At 48.3% G+C, this 24,598-nt stretch overlaps 1 protein-coding gene across 13 annotated transcripts in view; it reads left to right on the forward strand.

Annotated features, from left to right (window-relative positions):
* Positions 1 to 20,287, forward strand: part of LOC133165520 (partitioning defective 3 homolog) — a 45,488-nt gene extending 25,201 nt beyond the window's left edge. Inside the window, exons 12-25 of one of the 13 annotated variants that reach the window (XR_009717612.1) lie at positions 781 to 819; positions 2,751 to 2,945; positions 3,204 to 3,374; positions 5,255 to 5,408; positions 7,231 to 7,420; positions 7,612 to 7,769; positions 8,362 to 8,406; positions 10,045 to 10,347; positions 10,761 to 11,007; positions 11,136 to 11,252; positions 11,336 to 11,539; positions 16,091 to 16,223; positions 17,075 to 17,175; positions 17,368 to 17,492. Coding sequence is in view for 12 of the 13 variants with exons in the window: in XM_061295247.1 (XP_061151231.1) it covers positions 781 to 819; positions 2,751 to 2,945; positions 3,204 to 3,374; positions 5,255 to 5,408; positions 7,231 to 7,420; positions 7,612 to 7,769; positions 8,362 to 8,406; positions 10,045 to 10,347; positions 10,761 to 11,007; positions 11,136 to 11,252; positions 11,336 to 11,539; positions 16,091 to 16,223; positions 17,368 to 17,492; positions 17,969 to 18,344 (2,457 nt within the window). In the remaining variant the exon portion in view is untranslated. Of the gene's footprint in view, positions 1 to 780; positions 820 to 2,750; positions 2,946 to 3,203; positions 3,375 to 5,254; positions 5,409 to 7,230; positions 7,421 to 7,611; positions 7,770 to 8,361; positions 8,407 to 10,044; positions 10,348 to 10,760; positions 11,008 to 11,135; positions 11,253 to 11,335; positions 11,540 to 16,090; positions 16,224 to 17,074; positions 17,325 to 17,367; positions 17,493 to 17,968 lie in introns of those variants that run through there. The other 12 variants (XM_061295247.1, XM_061295248.1, XM_061295250.1 and 9 more) reach the window with 12 other exon arrangements.
* The last annotated feature ends 4,311 nt before the right edge of the window (positions 20,288 to 24,598 follow it).

Consider the following 24,598-nt stretch of genomic DNA (forward strand, 5'->3'; position numbering starts at 1 on the left):
GTATCAGAAAAAGTAAAGATCAAAAGCAAACTGTTATTTCAAATCCGAATTTTGCGAGGGGAACAACAATTACCTTTTTGTTTGTTCGTCGGGGCGGCCGCTGAGAAACGTATCAAGTGGACGGCTAATAAGTTTGAAAGCGTCCAGATGTTGGCGCTAATTGCCCCGCTCGGCAAATGAGACGTGATGTCCCGCGCATCTGCCGCCGTCAAAAGTCGTCTTAATAAGTGCGCTCGTAATTACGCACAAGATTGAAGAGGGACCTCCTCACGTCCGTCCGTGTGGAAACTTGAGTCTCTGTCGACCCCAAAGCTCGTCAAGTCTCAGAGTAGCTTCTTTTTTTCTTGGTCTCCCAGTGGAGGCCAAAGGACCAATCAAGCGTCTTATTGGTGACAATCCTGGCACGCGAGTGCAACTTGGCTTTAGATGAGAGACGCAGGCGGGAAAGCACAAAATGCATCGGTTGAGGTGTCGGTTTTTCAGACGGGGGTGGGCCATATCCCTCATATGTGAATGTCAACTTGACATTTACAATGACGGTCATTGAACATTCACACGAGCACCTTCAAGCGATTCGCTGGCAAGGAGGCAAAAGGTACTTGCGAGGTTCTCTTCACCATCCAACATTGAAGGTGATTTGAAAAATACATTTGGTCAACCAAAATGAATTTGTTATTGTACTAAAAAAAAAAAACTTCTGAAGAATATGACATTTTTCTTGACATGTTATCTTGTGTTATTGGTCACGTTGTGACTTGCACTTGTTTGTGTGACCTCCAGCAGGGTGGCGAGGCGCAGATGCAAAGCCCCAGAGATTTGGTAAGACCCCAAATCCCATCCTCCTTTGTTTAATCCCCTATTTGTAATCTGCAGCAAACAGATAAAAAAGCAAAGTACCAATACTTGAGTTTGCAGTCACGCAAAGGGAAAGTGAAGCTAATTTGAATTCTTCATCTCGTATGGATGCCGCAGTACGCAGGGAAAAAAAAAAAAGACTCTTCATTTGTAAGCCGCGGAAGAGTCGGCCTGTTTGGATGGCGGCGCATGAGGTGAATCCTAACAATGTTTTTTTTTTTCCCCCCCTCTCCCCTTTGTCGGAGGCGGAGGGGAAAAAGTTTGCTCGCACATCTGCTTGGAGGCGCGCTTTGGTAACGATCCCGCCCGTAAAAACTCGGGAGTGCAGCCCAAACATCGGGGCTCTATGGCGCGTCCCCCTGTCGGGCAGCCTAAAAGAGACGCGGCCGTGCGTGAGCGTATGATACATTTGAGTCGGGGATGCACGTGTGTGAGACTTTTGTGTGTTGATGTACGCGGTGACACGGAGGCAGCCTCCAACAGCCTCCCACCTGGTGCTCAGTGCACCTCGACTCCTCCGCTGTCAAGCAGTTGACTGGTTGGGTCGCCACGGAAACGACACAGCCGCAGGGCTCGCGTCAGAACCGTCAAACGAAAAGAACAAAGAATGCTCCATCCATTTTCCTCCCTGCTCTTTTTCCATCTCTCACCCAATCCATCCTCTAGCTACTTTCATCCACCTTTCCTCCTTTATCGCCTCCTTTCTTTATTCTGTTTGTCATTCCTCCTCCTTTTCGCTGTCTCCCTTTGCTCTTTTCTCTCTGTATTTTGTTTTTCATATTGCTTTTCCCCAAGAGAGAGAACTTTGGCCCGCGGCAACTCTTCTCTGCTGTCAAGATGACATCTCTGTTGGGTCCACGTTGAACGTGGCTGCCGACCCGCTAATACTTCCCGACATTTTGCTGCGTGTGTGTGTGTTTGTGCGTGTCTGTGGAAGAAGAGCTAATTGGTCTTTTCTTCACGTCTAAAGGCAGTAAAGCATCTCGTCATCTGCCAAAGAAAAAAATCTCAGTGTCGCCGCGAGTTGGAAGCGGCCGTTTCACAGCCAAATCGTAAAACGGGAAATATGAAATCAGTCCTGATAGCGGCTTCACGCGTTGACACGGGATTTGGTGCCCGCGGCTAAATCGCGCGGCCGGTCTGCTATTTTGTTCAAGCCTCCATTTTGCTCCCAAACAGGAAGCAGAAACATTTGGTGAGAAGTTCACTTTGACGAGCTCCGTCCGATGCTAATGCAGCTTGTTTGTGCCACGCGGCCTATTTAGTGTTGTTTCCCCTCTCGACACGTCGTCTCCGCCTCCTACTTGTGATGCTTTCCAGCGTAATAGGCTTCATTTATCTGCATAATTGAATTCCGTACTCGCGAGTCATGAACGTTGCTCTTGTCTTTATTATTTATTCCACCGCGCTCGCTGATGATCATAGGCAACATAGTTATTTTTTCCCCCTTCTCTCCTCATCCAACTCCCAGGATGCATTTATTTGTCTTTCCACATCCCCTTCCTTCCTTTCTTCCTTCCTCCGCACATTCCATCCACCTCCGCCCCCGGAAAACAAAGGCGGCTAATGGCGCACTGACAGTGAGCCCGGTGATTGAATTCATTAAGCGTGTGCAATAATTGGCAGGCGACGGCGTGCACGCGGGCCGTCTATTCATAGGACAGCTGTCAAATAACGAGCCATAGAGAATGGCGCTTATAGTCGGGGGCGGGGGCGAGCACCTGTTGTGGCGGCGGCGGCGAGAACCAGAGAGATCAATTTCACCACGTTGGCCGTGTCATTCAGTGTTCCCGTTTGAATTCCCAAAATTGCTGTTTTATCCAGTTTGTTCAATATCGGCCTGAATTTTTGCTCAAAGATTTTAATTCCCAAAATGTGTTGTTGTGTGTCGGCAGAAGACAGAGGACGACGAGCTGGTGCTGACGCCGGACGGCACTCGTGAGTTTCTGACCTTCGAGATCCCGCTCAGTGACTCGGGCTCGGCGGGCCTCGGCGTCAGCGTCAAGGGGAACCGGTCCAAAGAGAACCACGCCGACCTCGGCATCTTCGTCAAGTCCATCATCAACGGAGGGGCTGCGTGCAAGGTCGCTGTGAGAAATATTGTCTTTCCCCGAAGGCACAATATACGCCATCGCGTTTTCAAATCATAAGCACTCACAATTAGCCACTTAGCATTTTTTCAAGTTGGCTACACGTAATGTTTCCAGGAGATTAAAACTAACTCGCGTGCTATCTTAGCTTGCTAACGCATGTGTGACTCACTCTTCTGAAATTCAGCCTCTCAAAGGCGCCATGCTAGCCATCGGCTAGCACGCTGAACTTGTGTATTTTGTGACTTCCCGCTCCAGGACGGGCGTCTGCGCGTCAACGACCAGCTGATTGCGGTCAACAGCGAGTCGCTGCTGGGCAAAACCAACCAGGACGCCATGGAGACGCTGCGCAAGTCCATGTCCACCGAGGGAAACAAGCTCGGGATGATCCAGCTCATCGTGGCCAGACGCGTCGGCAAGATGGGCCAGGTGGGTCCATGATAATAAGCTGTCAGCTTGTTTGAGGTGCCCACAAAAAAACGTGCGTTGTCTCCGTGTGTCGCGCATGGTGTCAGCACCTGAGCCCCCCACCCCGCCTGCCAGCACACGGCACTCCCCTCTGCTGCCATGCTCTCGCTCATCTTCCCTCAACTAAATTTTAGATTTCCCCATGGCCCGTCTGCTAATTGGAAGCCCAATTTGAGGTCTGAGCTCTGTTTTGTTTTTATTCAACATGTGGTGTGCGTGCGTGTGTGCGTATTCAGGTTGAAGGCGCCACGCCGGCTTGCGTGCGCTTCAGCTGTAGGTGACGCCGCAGGCAATTGCGGGGTGTGCCCACCCCACCATCTAAGCCCCCCCCCTACATTAATAAATCAAAACTTGAAAGCCCCTTCTCCATGAGAATGCTCCTTGAGACCTCCTCATGCCACAAATCCGTCCAGCCAAATCGCTTCTCTCAATACATCCAGGCATATTTTCTTTATCCTCTGCAAAGAGCGACTAGCTGTCGATGGCTACAACAGCTATGTTTTGGGAGGCACCAGTGTATATTGTTTGATTTGCCCAGGGTGATTTTATTGTGATTAAAAAAAAAAAAAACAGTAGCCAGAAGCTTGGTTTGGACATTTTTCAAATTTGCCTGCGGGGGAGCGTGGCCGCGCAATGCCATGTGCAAAGGCTTTTTGCACATGTGACACGCACTCGAAATGTAGAATCAAATCATGTGTTATTTACCTTCCTGCCCGCGGCTTCCTTCCCGAGGAGCCAATTTACAATCGCAAATGTTTGCATAAATCACACGCGTGACCGCAACCCCCCCCCCCCCTCCTTCAAATTCGCCATCCTTATTCCGTCTTCAATCCCAGCTCGGTCGGAGTGGATCGACCGCCTGACGGGATCCAGACCTTCCTGCCGCTTAATTATCTGTCTGAATATGCAACACGCTGCACTGCGGCTCGTCTGCGCTCCCTCGCCTTATCAAATGCCCCCCCTCCCAACAGTCAACCCACCCCAACCCCTGCTATTACCTCGGCCGGCCAAATTCATTAACTAGCTCATTTCAAGTCAAGAGCAAGCCACAGCGGCGCCTTGCAAAACCCTCAAGCCTGTCTTTTGCATCAAAATATTCGGAACAGCTTTAAAATGCAAGCCATCTTGTAATGTTTATTTTATCTTTGTGATATTGTCACTGGAACCCCCCCACTGCCCCTTCCTCCCATTCTTTGTGGGTGTTTTTTTTTGTGTGTGTGTCGCTTGTGACGCGACGCAGACAACGACGCTAAGCCTCATAGCTTCGGCCATCACCGTCTAGACGGTAAATGCGGCAAACCGCAGCCGATCAATACGGCCAATGATTCATTGGCCACGCGCGCACGCTCCTGCAGAGTCCGGGAATGCGTGTTTATGGTTAAGAGGAGCACAAAATGGTCAATTTGTTGGGCTTAAGTGGAGCCTCCGTAAGTCCCGAGAGGATCGTCGTCAGCATGCTAGCGGGCTAATAAGAAGCCGGCCGGCCCATTGGAAATCTGTCCTCATCCATCCCGGTTATTATGCCGCCAGCGTTGGTGTGCATCCCGCTGTCAGTCGGTGTGGAACGAACGCTCACACTGGCGTTCGGTTGATGGAAGTGATTCACTTTGCTTACGTTTCCGATTATGGCACAGTACCATTCACTCCTATTACGATTCCATACAATGCCCAGTTATGAAGCATTACGATAGACTCAATTTGCATTTCTAATATGAGTCAAACATTTTAAAATGCAATTCTATTTACAAAAACGATTACCGATAGAATGAGATTCGCTTGATAGGATGAACTCCATTTCCGATCCAGTAAGAATCCATAACTCAAGTGTTTGCGTTTGCCAGGAGGCAGTGGGAGATCTACCGGGACCTGAGCAGAGCGCCAACACTTTGTCTCTGGACGAGCATGAGCGTCGTATCTCCCACTCCCTGTACGGCGCGCTGGAAGATCTGGATGACAACCTGATGCCACGACAAGGCTTGATGCCACGTACGCTTGGTAAGACCTCTTCTCGTGCTTCCCGCCATCTTCTGCGTCATCGTATGTGGCCGTTTCAAAAAGTGTTTGAAATATTTTTGAAATATGAAAAGCATCAGCAGAGCAAAGCGTCAAAGGCCAATCTTTGTTTTGTAGCTCGGCTTCTTGTCGACCGCTCACCCGTGCAACGCAACACAGTCAACTCGGTTTTCATGCAAATTGGCCGTCACTTGCCGACCCGCCGCAAACGTAAATAACAATAACATCTTGAGCTGCGAGTGAGTGACACGACGTGATAATTGGAGGTGCGGTACGTTCACGCTTGAGAAACGAGCCGGAGGGCGAGATGGGGACTGCTTGGCTCGCCGTTGTCATGGCAACAAGCGTATCAAGGTGGCGCGGCAGTTCTGTCTTCACAAGAATAAAATCACCTATCGGCACCTTCAAAGTAAAAGTCCAGGTGTCTCAAGGTCTCCACACTGCTTCAACTCCAAAGACCTTTTTTTTTTTCCCACTTCAGACCGCAAGTAGTCCCTCCCCAAAAAAAGGATCCGCAGCAAGCATGAAAGGCCTGGACGCCAGATAAAGGCCACCAAGACATTTTTTATTTTCCCAAGAGAAGAGGCTCAGAAATAGATGCCATATTCCTTTACCCCTCAAGACAGAAGGAGCATTTGTACCAAAGACAAAGATGCAAAAAAAAAGGAATTACAAAGTCAGGTTTGATTCTAGTTTGAGATGAAGACCTGAGCGTTAAATGGGTCCATCTTAGAATATGCTATCATTAATTTTGATGATGTAACTGTAAAGTAGGTGTTTATTCAAATTCATTGCATTTTCAAAATAGTGTTTAGCTGCAAAAGTGCATTTCCATTTTCATCCTATGTTGCCATGATTCACTCTAATTGGACGAAAATATGAATTTCTTCTTTCATAATGCAAAACGATTGGCTCCACTTCCTTTCTGATCCACCGGGATTCTCTTGGCTTCCAATGCCATACCACCAATCGTACGATTCCTTCCAATGATGATAAACTAGGAATCAGTGTGCTCTAATGCCATTTTCTTAATGTACCATTTTACAATTCTACATCAATATTTGTCGGGCCCCGTTAAAACAAACAAAAGAGGTACATGCAGCATGGTCCCACCCCCATCACACACACACACACGTACGTTCATTTGGAAGTGGGGATTAAGCCTTGCACTGTGTACGAGCGAAGGGTTTAAGGCCGGCTTTCCGGCGGGAGAGAGCGCCGACTTATTGTCCTTCCCTGCCTCACTTTTTATCTTCATTTGCGCCGGTGGCGCAGCTTGAATGAATCACACTGTTGCCACAACGGAACACCGCTGTGCCCGATGACAAACTCTCTAAGCTGATTAGGCCGCATCACATCGGCTTGCCTTTGCCCGCCGTCCCCAATATGTTCTTCGCTTTAAGTCAAGGTTCTCTTCTTTTATTCCTGATCCTTTTCTTTGCGTTATTCATGTGCACTCTTGCCTTGTCTGCATCAGCGACCGGTCCTCTAGTGTGAATCATAACATGAATTAAGTGACTTCCAACGAAATTGGAGTCTGTCCTTGCCAATTTCTTTAGGGGGTGAATCTCATCGATGGAAATTGGAAAGAATTGTATTTTATTGACTCAATCGTGTTGGAATTCGCATGAGTGAAATAATCCCCTCCCTTTATTCACAACCGAGACATTTCAAACTGACAATGTGGAAAATGCACAAATGTAAATTTCATATAATTCAGTTGACTCGCTGATCAAAAGTAATGACCGATTGATTTGATAATTGTCAATAAGTGGTCAATTAATCATTACATTTTTTTTTGCAGGCCACTACCAGCTTTCTCCCACTGTCAACATGCCGCAGGACGACACGGTCATCATCGAGGACGACGGGCCGCCGCTCCTCCCCCCTCACCTGTCGGACCAGTCGTCAGCCAGCTCCCACGACGACGTCGGCGCAAGCGGCGGCAACGTGACGCCGTCTTGGGTGCAAGAGATGCCTGGTCCCAACCACAGGTGGCAAACAAATACGTTTATATCTAGAGACATCTTATTTCTTGCATTCTTGTTTTTGACCTCAATGCATAAAAAAATGACATTATACTTAATCAAATGAAAGGCGAGCATGAACAATTTGATGACCTTATTTTACATAAACTAATCATGAATCATTATTTTATTTTCATTTGTGTCTTGTTGCCGCATAGCTCGCAGGTTGAGGACGAGAGCCCCGCAGACGCAGACGCCGCCTTCCGGCGCGAAGGTTTCGGCCGCCAGAGCATGTCGGAGAAGCGCACCAAGCAGTTTGGCGACGCCTCGCAGCTGGAGATCATCAAGACGCGCAAATCCAAGAGCATGGATCTCGGTAGCTACTCCTTCCTCCTTGAACATGCCATGGATTAGCCTTAGCCACGCTTTCAAAAAGTAGGGCTGGGCGATGAATCCAACAAAGAGGAGAGAGGTCGCAAAAATCACAGTCTCTGCAGACAACTTTCAGCCACCTTCTCATTAACAATTAACGATTCTTTATTTGACGGCCGTATTGCCCAGCCCTACCGAGAAGGTTTTTTTTCGCATTCTGTGTCAATTGCTGTCGAGCATCGGCCCTAAATCCAAACGGCGACCCATCAAAGCTTTTTCCAAACTCCTGTAAAAATTTCCGCTGCTCATCTTCTTCAAAGTTTTCCTCTTTGGTCCAAAATGTTCTCCTCGAATGGCCTACTCCTAAACGCCTTTTCATCCTCCTCATTCATAACATCAGGTGCAGCCCTCTCGGCCTCCCTGCGTCCATTCTTCCTCTCACCCGCCCGCCTGCTACGCTGGCACGGCATGCCACCCGTAACGTTTGTGATGGTGCATGAGGAATGTCATGAGCACTAACTGAAGCCCCGAATCTTTTGCCCCGCCCGCCCCCTACCTCCCTCCCTCCCTCCCCCGTCTTCCACTTCCTTTAACAGTAGCTGACGAGATTAACCTCAGCCCTCGTCCTGATGCCGACACAGGTAAGACTAGTAGTTAGCAGGCGCGCGACACGCTAACGTAGCTTCGATAACCTTCACGACGGCCCAGTGACAAGATGAGATCCAATTTCAGCTCTTGTTCTGAAAGCGGACCTGTTGCGTTAATCGTCTTTGATTGATTGCTTTCCCCTTGAATTGAGCAGCTGACAAATGACTTTGAGGGAAACGTCAGGGATGTTTTCCTTGTTCCATGTTTTCCTTAACACGTGAGTTTTAGCAAATCTTACACTTTCTTGGCTAAACAATCTTGTGACTGTGAACGCATCACCCAGTCCGACACTTGTCTTCCCGAATTCGGTAACAAATATCAATAACGTGACAAAACACTTTAATTTCTCTCTCCCTCCTTTCATCATTGCTTGTTTCCAACTTCCCAAGTTTAGGGATAGCAAAAAGCAGCGTACCATACACTGTCCGCCAATTTAATCTGAACATTCATCACGTAGCGTTGTATTGGAGACAGAACCTCATTTACTCCCCCCTCCCTTCCTGCATATTGAGCAGCAGTGTTCACTTTTGAGGTCACTGTTAAAGATGGCATGTTTCATTAATTTTTTTTTTCCTTTCAAGCCGCAGATGACTTTAGCGCGGCTAATTACGCCGCCCGTGTGCACCGTTCTCGATTGAGGCGGCCCGTTGACAGCGAGTCATCCGTCACTGTCGTGTCCGCACTCTTTTTGGCGACCTAACGGCGGCGAAGTCGCTCGCTAATTATCATTGCTCGCATTAGCGCGACGCATGTCAGATTGAGAATGCGCAACAGCGTTTGCGTGTCGAAGGAGACCTTTTGCCTCTAAGGTCCTAGAAACATTTCTGAATTAGAGACCGTTTTACAGCATATTCTGATTGTGGGGGATTTGGCTTGCTTTAAAGGGCGGAGCGTCCACGTGTTGCTAAGTGTCGCGCTAATACGGTCCCGCTTACTTTCAGGCTGCTGCCGCTGCTTTTTTAGCTGTGGAACTTCAGCCAGACTAGCTGCTAAGTCACTGGTGGAAAAACTTGGCGTGCCGGCCCATTCTGTAAATTAGCCAAATTGTGACATCACAGCGGCGTCAACTTCAGAAGCTTGCTCAGACACGTTTTCTGAATTATTTCTTTCATTTTACACGATGGGTGGGCGGCCGGTCCAAACACAGCGATCTGCATGTTGTGACATTAAAACGACAATTTTCCATCACATGTCCTCTTTTACGGCCGCAGCGTAGCCAGTAAAAAGTTCTGGTGCGTATTTATTCAAAGCAGCTGAGAGTTTTGCTTTGAGATGTTCAGTCTCTCTGGGATGATGTTAAAAATAATCACACGCTCGTAAATAATGCACGCTCTGTTTGACGGAGACCAAACAAGACGTGGACGACCTTCGGCTGGCTTTTCAAAGTCGAAGGTGCCTCAAAGGTGGCCCAGACAGACACGCAGCAGAAATGAAGGCTGCTTGCCTCACCAGTCCAATTGTTCTTGAGAGTGAAGAATTTCTCCGGAACCGATGGGCAGACCACAAAAGCTGGCTTGGTTTCAAATAAGTGCGCAATCTGCAGCCCAAAAAAACAATTACATTTATTTGTTGACAATTCTGATCGGTTGCAAAGAAGCGTTCCACTGATGGCGCCTCTCTGTGTTTATCAGGTTCGTCCACGAAGGACGTGGGTCCGTCGTTGGGCCTGAAGAAGTCCAGTTCCCTGGAGAGTCTCCAGACGGCTGTGGCCGAGGCCACGCTCAACGGCGACCTTCCTTTCCACCGGCCCCGCCCTCGCATCATCCGGGGCCGCGGCTGCAACGAAAGCTTCCGCGCCGCCATTGACAAGTCGTACGACCGGCCGGCCGCCGAGGATGAAGACGAGGGCATGGAGACCCGTAAGACCTTCGCCTTCAAACCGCGTGGCTCGCCGATCGCAATTTTCCTTCCCCGGCGAGGACCTCGGTTACCACGTAACTCGCCGCCTGGTGCCTGAAACGTTGCATTGTGACGCATGGGCGTGATAGTGGCTAACAACTAGGCGCTAACCGTTAATATTGCGTTTTCGGGTGGCAAAGATCCCTGTTGACTCTGCATCGTTCGCATCGCCGTGGCAACCACATCAGGCAGTGGGCCTTAAGGACTGATTAGTTTCTTTTTAACCGCAACTTACTTTCAGGTGACTTTGGAGGTTATTTCTTTCCACAACTTGGTTCAAGTTCCTTGCTGCTACGAGTTACTTTAAGGTTGTTCAAAAGTTAGCCACAGCTTCAGAATACTTTGTTCACTTTTTCCTCAAGTTCATTTCATTCCGCCGCCATCGTCAAAGTTCCCACACGACAGGTCCCTGTTCCTAAGTCAAAACATGAGTTTGTGTGTCTTGTAGTGGAAGAAGACACGGAGGAGAGTTCTCGCTCAGGTCGAGATTCCGTGTCTACGGTGGCAGAGTTGACGCCGCCGTCGCCCGGCGGAGAAAGGCCGACGTCCGCGACGATGCTCAACGGCAACGTGAGAGCCAAAGACGACAAGAAGGACAAAAGCGGCAAGGACAAGAAGAAGGGGGATGCGCACAAGGACAAAGACAAGGCAAAAGCCAAGAAGGGGATGCTCAAAGGACTCGGAGAGATGTTCAGGTAAAATGGATCGACCACTTAAGCAACATTTGCGGATCATGAACGTTTAGACTGAGGTTTGTTTGGAGGTTTGACGTCGAAATTCTCGGCGCAGCTTCTCTGTTTGAAGAGCTTTTTGCCCTTTTCAGGATCGGGAAGCACCGCAAAGACGACAGAATGGAACGCAAAGGCTCCAGCAAATGGCGGCACGAGGAGACGCAAGTTTCAGACGACGAGACGCTTAAAATGAGGCTGGAGCAAGAAAGGTGACTGGGATTAAATTCGATGACTAACATTCAACTATGCCAAATGTTGATGGAATAGAAAAGAAATATTTGTGCGGTGGCAGGATCCAAGCCAAGACGCGCGAGCTGCGTGAGCGGCAGGCGCGGGAGCGAGACTACGCCGAGATCCCGGACGCCGGCCGCGAGCCGGAGAGGTCCTCGGAGGATGAGCGGGCGCACGGCGGCGACCGCTACTCGCGCTTGCCCCAGTCCCACCATCAGCACCTGGATTCCCTCTACACACACGTCAGCAAGGCGTCTACAGACAGGTACTTGCCACCATTTGCCAAGTTGTTGGCATGACTGCACCCGTGACTTCTTATAGTGTGTGATGGGACAGTGTGACCTTTCCACCGGTTCATTTTGGTATTTGTGCGAAAGGTCTTAGCGGGCTGGTTCCGGTGAGCCCGAGGCGCAAACAAGCACACCTGTGGGAGAAAGTAATCACAAGATGGCGGCTAAATGTCAGCACACAATGCGGCCTTCTGAAATGAAAGCTTTTCAACGTCTGACCTTTGTTTTACTCTGCTTGCGCTCTTGCTTGCTGACCGGCTGTCATATTTTCACTCGGCCGTTCTCTACTTGAGCTGGAACTTTATTTTCCCTGCTTCTTTCACACGGAGCCCTGCCAACGACAACAAACGCAACCAAGCAAAAATGTTAACTCATGTGGCATTAACTGGACAAGATGGCTTCAACCAGTCGTCCAATAATGTGACGCGTGAACCTTTGGCACAAGTTTACATTCTTCAAATCCGGTTTTGACATGCGGCTTGAGAGGCTCTCGGACGTTCAGCTCCTCTTGTTGCCATAGCGATGACACAATAACAGCATCATTCCCAACTTTGCCGGGATACTGTGTCCATTCCCACCGCTGCAATCGTAAGATAAACACACCCGATATACAGAAAGTGGATATCCTCTTAGAAGACGGGAAGTGAGGGAGGCTGATGTTTGTCAGCTTGCGGCTCCAATCAGGAACCGGCCGAGAGCCTGAGTCCAAGCAAATGGTGCTTGCTTAAAGGTTTGTTCTGGTCCTGGGCGCCGCCAGCCCAGATTGCGACCAAATCAATGAGCGGCGGCGTTAATTTAGCCAGAGACGCACATTTTGGTCACACCCCGAAAATGTGCCAGCGGGCAGTTTTGGGGCGACCGTGTTTGGTCCCGCCTTTTCGTCTTGATCCTGCCAAACTCAGCGCAAACGTTTTGCCAGCAAGAACGCAGAGCTGATGATTGACATTTGGCATCGTAATCCCGCAGAGGCAAAGCACAATGCAATCCTCTTTTTCTTTCTTTTTTTCCTTGCTCAAACGCTGAACTGATGTTCTTGTTTGAATGATTTCTTGGCAACACCAAAGCCAACAGTCCCCGCCCGTCCTTGAACGATCATGAACCGCCATTTTTCAAATGCCCTATCCTCTGCTCGCAATGCTAAGAGAAAGGCTCCCGGGGATTTTCGCCGGCTCTTTATTGAACGGCCGAGGGAATCAACTGGAAAGAAAGAGGGCGCCCGCAAACATGCTCGTTTGCCTTTTTTGGCAGCCCGATAAGACGCTCGGCGTTACGCTTGTGCGCGGAACATCCTAGTCGAGGCTTTGAGTTGACTTTGATTTCCTGAGACCTCGTCAAGTGAAGGAAAAGTTTGGCGCATTTGCAACGACGCCCGAGAGGAGCTCATATCTTCTTTGGCGCTGGCGAACTGAGCAGGTGTAGTAGGAACAGAGTCTGGCGGCTTCGCCGGCGGGGTCGCCGGCGCGGGAGAAGCTGAGGACGCAAAACCTTGACGGCCCGCCTCAGGCACGCCAGGCGCCTTCTTTCGCGACTCGAAAGTGGCTGCCTCAGCAAAGGAAGCTTTTGCGCAGCTCGGCTTTTTTTTTTTTTTTTTGCTTTGGTTGCTCGGTTGCGCTTGATCTTCAGCTTTCCGCTCCGGGCTGCGCGCTACGCACGAAATGAACTACGGCGGCTCGCTTGGCGTTGCCGCAAATGAAGTAGCCGAGCAGCCAAGACGCTTGTGCTCTCGGTTATCCTCCCTCACCGAAATAGAAAAAAGAATGTTTGGTGAACGGGCGGCGTCCATTAAAAAGAAGCGGAGGCGGGCTTCCTCAAGTTTCAAAATCTAACCATTTCTAGGGGATGTCGCCTAAATGTGAGCTGTTTCATTTTTAATTTCAATATAAGCAATTAAAATGGAGCAAATGTTTACTCTGCAGCCCCTCCTTGGACTTCTTGTATGGAGCCAGCCTCACATCCTTTTAGGCGGCCATTACTGTCAGCGTGAAATCCACTTAAGGTGTTTAATATTCAGCACGGCAGGAAGGAAAGGATTTTTTTTTTATCTGCAACTGGACCAACCCTGACGGACGATATGTCACAGCGGCAGCGGGGGATTTTGTTCCGGCACAGCTTGAGAGGATGGGATTGACGGAGATGAGATGTGTGTGAGTGGTGGTGGTGGGGGCGGGGGGGTCGTGGTCTTTGTGGTGTGACATCCGTGTGCTTCTAAAAGGCTGCTGACCCACATTTCATGTCAGCGTGCTTGTTCTATGAGGAGCATCTGAAATGGATGTGAACAACGGGCACCTTGGGTTCCGATCAAAACGGGTGGGAGGCGTGCGCTTGATGCCACTATGTCTGAGGCGAGCTCGCCGCCTGGCGCGTCGCCTGTTATTGTGTGCCTTGTACTCTTTCTGGAATCGTCTCTTTTGTGCTCCCGGCCGAGCTGTGCCCATAACAAGCTTTGCTTTATCTTTCAACTTTTTGTAGGTTAGCAGCCGTTTGCGCTTTGTGATGGCGCAGCAGAGCGCACGTGAACTGGAGCCCTCTCATTGTTTTGTGGCGTAATGGCCGCCCGGGGGCGAAGGTGGCGAGCCGGCCACGTCACGCGATTAGACGGCTGTGATGGAGTCCACCATGGGGAGGGGTGGGGGGTCTTTGATTGGGGTTTGATTGTTTGTGGGCCAAAAGCATTCAAACAAGAAGTCCGGCGGCTTTGCGTGATCTCCAAACACACACAAGATTTACTTGTCAGATTTGATGGGAGGTCATTTTGTCGGTCTCGCAAGATTCGACGGAAATCTTGCAGAATTTGTTGAGCAGAAATTGCTTTTTTCTTTTCTCCTCCTTAATTCTACCGCTGTAAATCTCGTTCTCCGCCCTCTTCGTTTCCTTTTTCTCCTCCTTTCTCATCCTCTCCTGCTTTGTCTCTTTGGCCGTCCTTCATCTTGTCGTTGGCGCACTCATTCAAGTGTTACCCGCGGGTCTTCATCATCCAAAGTGATGGGCGTAATTGATCGGCCGTTAATGCGGCACGGCGTCAATCAAGTCCAAAGAGGACTTCCGCAGGAAGTGCGACATGTATTGATTGGTCGTTATTTGCACTAATGAGCCCGAGGACAGATCGTAGTCGCGCTGGCCGTCGGGCGATAAAAACAGTCGTGGATCAATAACGCGCCGCAACTCATCTCTCATATTTCTCCTCAAGAGCCATGTTGTTTTGCAAAACTGAAAAGTCAAGTCATTTGATTTCTGGAACGGTTCCCCCAAAACCTTCTGTATGTGTTCTGCTAACCTCATCTGAATGTCTCCTTCATGTCTTATTTATTACCCCTCTGGCTTTCCATCAAGCAGCTTGCGTGTTCTCCTAGGGGTTGGTTTCATATGATGCTAGAACATAGTCTGGACGCCTGTTCGCCCACAGCCCCCCCCCCCCCCCCAACTCTTTGAGGCCCTCGCCAGCCTCCTCCTCGGTGGCGTCCGTCTAATCTCTAAAATATTGGCCTGCGGCATTTCACCCATCCTCGCATCCCCTCGGCCATCCCACTGGCTCCCTGGCCGTCATTTCGTTGCAGAAAAGGCGAGAAGCGCGAACCTTTTAGGCCTTCGATTCTTTTCTCTGCATCAACCTTTCCGTGTCTTGTCTGAGTATTCAAGACTGCCAGCGTTCAATCCAGCCAGCACTGTTTTTTGCTTTGCAACTTCCTTCTGCTTACAGTTGCCCACTAGCTTCCTTCCTCCCTGGCTTTCTTTATCTTGTGCCCCCCCCCCCCCCCCTCAAGCTTTCAAACCCGCTTCCCATCCTGGGATATCTTCTCCAGACAGCCGCAGACATCCTCTGGAGGGATTGCATCAAGCGTGTCGCTGACACCCTTTGACTTTTCTCTTCCATCCACGGCGCTCTTTGATGGCTGTGTCTGTCTTCCCCATTGCCATGATGGTTGGGAGAGGGGAGGGGAGGGGGGCAGGAAGTCTTGCAAAATAGCGTTAAAATGCATTGTTTGGAGCACTGACATTGTCGGATTAGCTCTTGAGTCAACTAATCAGCAAGTCGATTTCAAATAAAAAAAATCTTCGCGTTTGTCTTTCCTGAGACTTGAAAGCAGTATTGTTGTTCCCAGGGCAACATTTTGCCTCCGAATGGGAACGCGCGGGAATGGATGCTCAGCGCTAGCCAAGGATTAGCATGCTCAACGTGTTTGTGTTGACGCCGCAGAAAGATTAGCGGCGCTCGCATCAACGAGACGTTGATTCGCGGGTCATCCGGATTCTTCTCAGCTTTGCACGCCCATTAAGCGGCTTTGGTGACCCGACGATGACTTGGCTGAGTTGCAAAGGCCGCACGAGGGAGCGTTTGCCTTGCTAGATTTTTCCAAATCGGAGCCTCGACGGCATCGCCTCCATAGCTCGTTTACATCCACGATAAGGACACTTGGTTAGGGGCTTGATCGTCGCTTCTGATTGACATCTGTCAGCCGATCTGACAATTGTAATGACGCACCCACTTGTATGTTGTCTCTCTCTCACACACTCTGTGCGTGCTTTAGCAACCGCGTGGCCCCGAGCAACCATGACCGGATACAGCGGCTGAGGCAGGAGTTCCAGCAGGCTCAAAACCTTCCGGACGACAATAACGCCGACGACGACCGCCGCCGTGCGTTGAGCTTCGAGCAGCCCTGGGTGAGTGTCTGACAACCGGCCCAGACGGGACATTAAGAAACCACTAACCACTTGATTGGATGCCCACCCAACGCTAACAAAGCTCCCATGTGCTCCTTCGAACCGCATGCATGCTGTCATCACCCCTCATCTCGTTGGTCCTTTTGTTTCCGTCAACCATTGGCATGGACACGCCCGCCAAGTCGGCGGCTCTTGACAAAGTCGAGGAGTGACTGCGAATGTGTGTGTTTTGTTGTGTGTTCTTATGATCTTATCAACTGTCGTCAGATGTTTTTATCGCCTTTCTCACACTTTTAATGAGCAAATTGATCAAAGGTAGCTTATTTGAGCCAATCTGAATGCGAACTGATGTTTGAGTGCCGTGGTAACATTAAAATGATGATCTTATCCATTTTTTTCCTTTTTGAAATCTTGAATTTTAGGCACAATTGTACTTTTGTGCCGTCTCAATGTTCAACTGGAGAATTTCCAATGTTATTTATAGCCCTCATCTTATTTTTGGATATCTTGTGTTTATGTTGATGTGCTGCTGTGGTTGGTCTTTTAAATTTTCATAAAGTCACAGAGAGCCTAAAGACTCAATCTCCTTCTTTATCTGTGTGATCAATTTTTTTTCTGACTCTGATGATAAGTATAACCAAAAAAAAAGCTTGCGAGCGCATTCTGCTCATCCTTGTCGAGGAGAGAGCAAAGCGTGGTGGGAAAAAGACAACGCCCGCTTTGAGGCATCCCGTGTTCCTCGTTTTGACGGGTGTGAGTGTTGCACGGGAAAGGAGCCAGGGTCTCGCCTTTGTCCGAGACGTTGTGCTCAGAGTCCATGAATTAACCTTGACTAACATCTTCATCCTCAGTAACTTGTGTCCGAGTATCCAGCATGCTTCTCCCTTCACTCCGTCCCCTCCCGTTTTGTTTGTTGTCACCTGACCGCATCATTATGACATCATCACGACGGGTAAGTGACTGCGTGCGTACCTAATCGGGTGGCTCTGTCATCATCCGATTAGGCTATCAAAATAAAATATTGCTTTTTATCTAAAAAAATAACTTGAATGGTTCGAACAAACATACCTTAGGTTAAAAGTTTCCAACTCGTAGCTCATTTCCAATGCGGCGTGACGACGAAGGCGTGTCTTGTCGTTTGCAGTCGGACGGTCCCGACCCAGGCCAGCTGCCGGGTCGTCACTCTGTGTCCGTGGAGGTTCAGATGCAGCGGCAGAGGCAGGAAGATGCTTTTGCTCAGGCTCAGCGGCAGTACAGCTCTCTGCCACGGTAAGAATCCCATTGCGCCGCTTCAAACTTTCACGGCTGCCCCCGCCTCTTTATCTTTTGTATGTTGGCACACGTGTCTTGCATGTGTGCACACCATGTTTTCATATGTTCCTTTTTGTTGGCACACGCGAGGCCGGCTTTGTTCACATGAAATGAGAAAGTGTGACGACAAAGAAGATTGTGAACCGCCCAAGCGTGCAGCAGAAGGAAATCAAAGCCGAGCTTTATTTTCCGACGCCGCGACTCTGCGAGCGGTGACAAAAAGGAAAAAATCCGACGTGTGCGCTTCATGCTCACATTGAAACGAGTGTGAGGACGATGACAATTGTGTGTTTTGTTCCTTTTACAATGTGCGTGAGCAACAAGCTAGCCCAAGGCAAACCCGGCCCGGTTTTTTTTCTCTCTAATGAAGACATGGTACATATTTGTTGATAGTTCATGTTTGGGTTAATGAGATGTTTTATTTTATTGCATAGCCAACCCCGGAAGACTGCCAGCTCCATTTCCCAGGACCCTTGGGAAAAGTCGTACCCGACCGGCGAGGTCTTCCAAGCGGTCAAGGACAATCCTCGCTACTCCAGCTACCAAGGGGCCCGCAATGGCTTCCCCAGCGTGGCCAACGTCAATGCCAGGGTCCTCCTGGAGGCGCAGGAGCTCCTCCGGCAAGAGCAGAGGCGGCGAGACCTGGAGGCCAAGGACCGGGCCTCCCCCAGGGACCCGAGGGCCTCCCCCAGGGCTTCCCCGGCGGCATCGCCCAAGGGCCCGTACCGCCACGACGTGCCGCCTTCGCCCTCGCAGCTGGCCAGACTTAACCGCATGGGCTCAGAGAAAGGACGACTCTTTTATTCCTGAGGAGGAGGGAGCGCCTTGGCCTTGCGGGACGTTCTTTTTGTGACACATTTGGCGACACCATCCGTTCTGTGAACCAAAATTGTTGGAACCCACCTCTGGACGTGGCTCAACCTTCCTTGTCTTCATTTATTTTTTCCGAGAAACAATTGTTGGTTTTCCACCTCAATACTAGGCTAACATGCTAGCCAGTCTGGATAGTGACAGTCCATCGACTTCCAGTTCATCCTACCAAAATAGGCGTTCATAGGAAAACAATGTGCTTTTGCTTTTAATTTTGCACCTCAAAGCTAAGCCGCCATGCCGACCGACATAGCCAACATAGCGACGCGAGTTCACCATCGAAGACAGTGGCGGATTTGTGAAGATTTGTATTTTTGGCCCCACTTCAATGCTGTGCTACATTCACTTCCTCTCTTCATTCTCACCACAGCAAAAGAAAACTGAAATGTTGCCTTCTGTGTCCCAAGCCCATTAATCGCCCAGACCCACATGTCCTGATTCGGTCAACTTCTTGGCCGCTCTTCCAAAATAAGACTCGTCTCCCCAAAGAGATGCAAAATAGGAGACCCGGCGTGTCGCTAATAGAACTATAAAGCCCCCCCCTTCATAAATAATAAATGAAGTGCCATCTCCATGGAGGAGGCTCTGCCAGCAAGGGCTGACAGCTCTGATCTGCTGCCTAACACCCCCCCTTCCCTATTCCCCTCCGCCACCACTCTGGGCTCAACTCACTGGCCTGCCTGCCGCTCCGAGCTGGTATTGTTGTTGTTCATTATTTTACCTCGATGCCTTCACTCCCCCCACCACCACTTCATTGTCACCCTCCTCCATTTCCCCTCCTGCTTCCTCTCACGAGCTGCTCTCTAACACTGAATTTTTCATCGCCAGCCACCTGCTGCCCGCACTACAAAAAGAAAACCAGACAAACCACAAATGAGCTCATTTTGACACAATTAGGCCTTTGCGTGTCAGCATGCTAGCTGACCAGCATGTGTCGTGAGCTAACACAACATTGCTCACACCGTTTTAGTGATATTATCGTGGCCTTGTTAGCCATTAATGCTCCATTAGCGACACTGTCAGGGCCACAATTTAGACATCAATTTGGCCGTGTCCACTGTTGGTGAATGAGGGCCCCCGTTGTCAGGATCCCCTAGCATCATTGTGGGCCAAATTTCTGTTTGCATCTTTGTTGCCAACGCTGGTAGTTTTAGCAACTATGCTCGTACCTTGTTAGCATCATTGCTGGCCACGTTGTTAGTTACTCCCGATTGAAGTTACTGTAATTTCATTCCATGTTGTTTTTGACAAAAGATTAACCTTCGCTGCTGCTAAATGCTCACCCAGGCTAAGCTACTAACATGAAGGGAAAACGGATCGTTTAATGCGTTCATTTCTCAAACTTTCCAAAGAAGCCATAAAAGCGTTCCAGACTAGATGCTAATGAGGTAAGTGGCTAGTTGGCACAATCATGTCACTATTTAATGTGTTAAACTTGCGACTTTTTTTGTCTTTTTTTCTGTTTTGTGCGCGGAAACAAGTTGAAAAAACAAAATGAAGTTTGTGATCACCACAGTAACAGATGTGATCGAAAACTGGTTGACTCTGCAGTCGTCTCTATCAAATTGCAACCTTGCTAAGTGCCTGATGATAATGATGTCATATTTTACGCACAGAAGGATACGACTTTTGCTTATACAGGCTTTGTCATACTACAGTATTTGATGAAATCCCGGTACTCCTTCCTCCATTTCGTCTGGACCTTTAGCCCCGCTGTGGCAAGCGGTCAGCCATTTTGGAGCGATGTTTGTATCCTGATTTTTATTTTTCTAACATAGAATGAATTGTGGAAGCTGATGTGCAATTGTTTATTTTTCATTGTCATGTTATCATAGGTTGTTGTGTACATATCTAAATGTAGAATAAAAATGACTTTCTCGTTAGCATTGTTGTCATTTTTAGCGCTTTCGAAGCAACGTTACTAGAATCACTGCTAGCATTTTTTGGACCGTTGTCTGCAACATTGCTATCCACGCTGTTAGCAGCATGTACTCTTGTTAGCAATGATGCTAGTACCTTGATAGCAATATTTCTAGCCCTACGCCAGCATTATTTTAGCAATATGGCTAGCTAATATTAGCACTTTTGTTTGTGTATGCTGATATTTCATCCAAAACGACGTGTAACGGCAGTTTGAATTGTTCAAAGAAATGTGGACGACCTCTAGGTGAAGGTCTTGTGTCAACAGCTTGGAAGCAGATGTGAGGAGGAGGTGATGTCACCTGGGAAGACGACATCGCCATCTGCCTCATCAATGTACTGTAGTGGAAAGATCATCACGTGACTAATTATCGTTAAGTCGTTTGCATGCAATTTTCTCATTTATAATGTCTATTAAGGGAGAAGGTTCTGTTTTGTTGTCCATGTAAAAGAAATGTCGTTTGACACAGGTCGTTTGTGCTCTGACTGACTTTTGGTGGCAAATTATTTTCCAAAAATACCTGGAGTAAAACAGCATGGGCGCAGGTGGAAGTTATCCGCCCCTAAGCAACGTGCTTAGCACGTACGTACTGATCTTCCAAGTCGACTCGTTCTCCATGCTCGTAACATTTATTGTTGTTCATGTGTGGAGGAAGTTTTCTAGGTGGAGAGTGAAGACGAGCGTGAGGTCAGAGGGTTACCGTCGAGGGTTTCTGACCTCGTAAGGAAGTTGAGCGATGATTGATGGCGGCGTTGCCACCTGCTGAGCAAGAACAGTCTTCCGCCGATGAGCGCAACGTTTTGACCTTTGGGCTTGGCTTGCATTTGCTGCGCTTTGCCACATGTTCTGAAACCTTAGCAAATTCCATCAGCCACCGCCACCTGGACAGAAAACTGAGTTGTGCTACCAACATGACCAAGTCCAGAGGTAAGCAGAGTCAATTTTTACTCTACGATTGTATTTGCACTACTCTGTTACATGTGCATATCAATCAATCTGATCAATTTGCTGTCGAGGACTTGCTGGTGGGCTCGTTTGGGGGAAAAAGTGTAATGAAATGAGCACAGAACGTGTTTATTTCGATTCAATCCGCCCACGGCACAGTCCATTTTTCTATTATCGGTCTGAGCTGTTTGACATGCAGTCCGCAGCCAGGTCCGGGCAAAAAAGAGTCTCTATCTGCAGCTTGCACATGCACGAGTCTTTTTTAGAATAGCAAAAGACGAGTGCCTGTATGTGCAAGCGTATGCATCGTGTTGGGGTGACATTCTGTATATTTTATGAATCTCCCCCTTTCGATCTCATTACCAGTTCACGGAGTTTTCTTTCTTGGTGTCGTAGCGAATGCCTGCAGCGTTTTAGATACTGATTGTCACGTTACCGGCGTAGTTTTTGCATAACGAGCTGTATAACGAAGAAAGGTAGGCTGGATTTCATTTCGTTATTTCGTATGTGACTTTTCCATTTTGGCTACTTGATGTTTGGAAAACACTCGAGGATCACCAGGGCACCCTTTTCCAGATAACCCCATACCTCCGGCCCCCTCCCAATCCTTGTATGGAAGCATCCCTAAGCCGTGTCCTCTCTCCATGAAAAAGCCTCACAGAGAATTATGAGGCACTCCATCATTGGCGTCCGCTTTGAGAGCCGACAAATGAAAGGCGCTCGCACAGGGACGTTGGGGTGAAAGGGGGTCAGCGCCACTTTGATATTACAGCGCCTTTATATGGGAGGTGCGCATCAGCCCCGGTGCACGCTCTCCCATGCCACTTTGAAGTCCGCCTCCCTCGGGTCACGACCCCATCACTTAGGAGATTAAAGCTGCAGCTATTGGATGACCTTTCAACTTGGACCCAAAGCAATAATTTAGTTGCCTGGCATGCTAACTAGCGTTGATCTAGGCTACCTGTTACCTCACATTTCAATATCATTTCCAACGCTTGAAAATATTAATATTATTTAAGTGTATTATTATTTTATAATAGTTTAGATCATTTATACTTAATATTTATATATATATAATTTGAAGAAGCAAAACTGCCAAAACAGCTAATTTTTAAAAGGGGATTGCACACACGCAGGATTACTCACCTTCAACTTGACCTTCATGCACCCTCACAGGACTCTTCATTAGAGAGGCAAGCTGTTGAGATCTGATGCAAATATTTCCAAAATCAAAATGGGACAAGAGTAAATGAATATTCTGTACCTATGGAAAAAAATATAAAAAAAATAATGTGAAGTAATTCAGTCATGACAAACAGAAATGTAATAGTTTGGGGAAAAATAATAAATTAAAAAATGTCTAACCGATAAACAGCATTATTTCAGAACTTCATGTTTTTGATCATGTTTGAACAAGCTTTTTAATTGACTTTATATTTTCGTCCTCGAGGTCTTTCACAATGGACGTAATTAGCGAGCCTGTATACCTAATAAAGTGCAAACCTGACGCTGCACTAAAGCGCAGTGTTTTACTGATTAACGAGTGAGTGAGTGAACGGAACTGCTTGTTTATGGAGACAATCTCTTCTCAGACATTTTCATTTGTCTCGCGGCTCTTTTGGCTCCACGTTGAAGAAAGAACGAGTCAATTAGAGCCACCGGGGCGCCGACTTCATCCCGCTTACGTCGAGCGTTGAGGCATTACATTGCATTCTATTGTATTTTCTCGTCAATACGTCAGTGTGCCCAAAAGACACAAAGGCAGCCGCTCTGACGCATGGCTACACATGTAATGTGCCCAATGTACTGAACGGGGGGTGATAAAAGATGCAATTCCACCTTTGAAAATAGCTTTTCATCAAGGACGCCATGAACAACAGAAAATGGATTCCAAATGTGAGCTCTCGTTTAAGACAGCTTCACAAAGCAAACACGTTAGGCTAATGCTGTGCGGTATTAACAATAAGCAGCTAACTCCCATCTGAGCCAGTGTAATTGTTAGCATAGGTTTTTATTAGCATCACTGTTTTTGTTCTAATGTCAATGAGCAAATTCCCGCAGAGTGTTTTATTCAGATGACACTGAAACTGATTGCTAGCATCATCACTACGCTTAGTCGCTATCAAATTTTGATTCAATGATGCGGCTGACTGTTCCGTGCTTTGATTGGCCAGTTTGTGTTTTGTACATGAAAGGCCAATTCAAGATGCAGTCCCTGGATACCGTGAATCCTTTTGTCCAAGTCAAAGAAATCCATTTCCCGTGACGCATTCCGGCTTGCGCGCCCGATCAGATAAAGCCGGCGTGCAGCGCGGGCCGCAATCCATCAAGCCAACCTGGAAATTCAAACTGATTTATTACAAGCAGCGACGGCATCCTCGCGCTCGTTCACCGATATGCGATGACGATGAAACTCACTGGCGGAAACCTCAAATGGTGTCTGCGGGCGCCACCTCCGCTCCCCGCGCTAAAGATATTCTTACGATTGCTCTGCTGATAGTGCATAGGAGGCCCCTGATTGGACCCTTGGCTTTTCCTCAGAAGGCAAATCCAAAGTATTCACTGCCAAAGTCAACATTTGGTAAGCTTCGGCATTGATTCAAAGCCTCGGCACCCCAGTCGCAATATTTAAATAAATCGCATTTGGAATAATTGGCTTTGGCCTCCAGTGGCAGCTCATTTGAATAATGAACATTGTCTTTGGTCCGCACTTTGAATTCATTGTGTATAATTTAACGACCTTTTTACCCCAGAGTGACACCGCGTGCATGAATTATGGATGATTTAATTGAATACACCTTAATAATCTCTACAAATGTGTCCGAAACAATCAAATATTTGCACGTGAACTTGATCTAAATAATGCTAACGGACTTGCTTTGTTGTAAACTTGCACAAGGTCTGCGTTGACCATTAATTTAGGATTTTTTGCTATTTTAGTTTATTTTTTGCTACTAGTTGCCACTTCTTTTTGCTTGATAAAACAACCACCTGTTCACCTTGTTTTTGGTGTTTGTTTTGCAGCATCTGACGCTTCTCATGCTGCTGCAGAAATGGTTTGATCCCGCTTTGCAAAGCGCCGATCTTCCCCGGGATCAAAACGCGTGTTAATTGAGTCTCGTCTTCCTGATCTCGGCATATGGCGCCGTGATGCGCCGCTTCATGTGGCTTCCCGGGGTGAGCAAATACCTGTTGTTATCCCCCACTCACACACACACACACGCACGCATGTGCTAATGAACATGTCCAATGACAGATTAGCGAGTCTCTGGAGACGCTAGGCAACCGCACGGCAGAAAAAACGTGAACGTTTGATCACCCATCATCA

Source organism: Syngnathus typhle, linkage group LG13 (assembly GCF_033458585.1).
Source record: "Syngnathus typhle isolate RoL2023-S1 ecotype Sweden linkage group LG13, RoL_Styp_1.0, whole genome shotgun sequence".
In the NCBI taxonomy this organism is placed as follows: Eukaryota; Metazoa; Chordata; class Actinopteri; order Syngnathiformes; family Syngnathidae; genus Syngnathus; species Syngnathus typhle.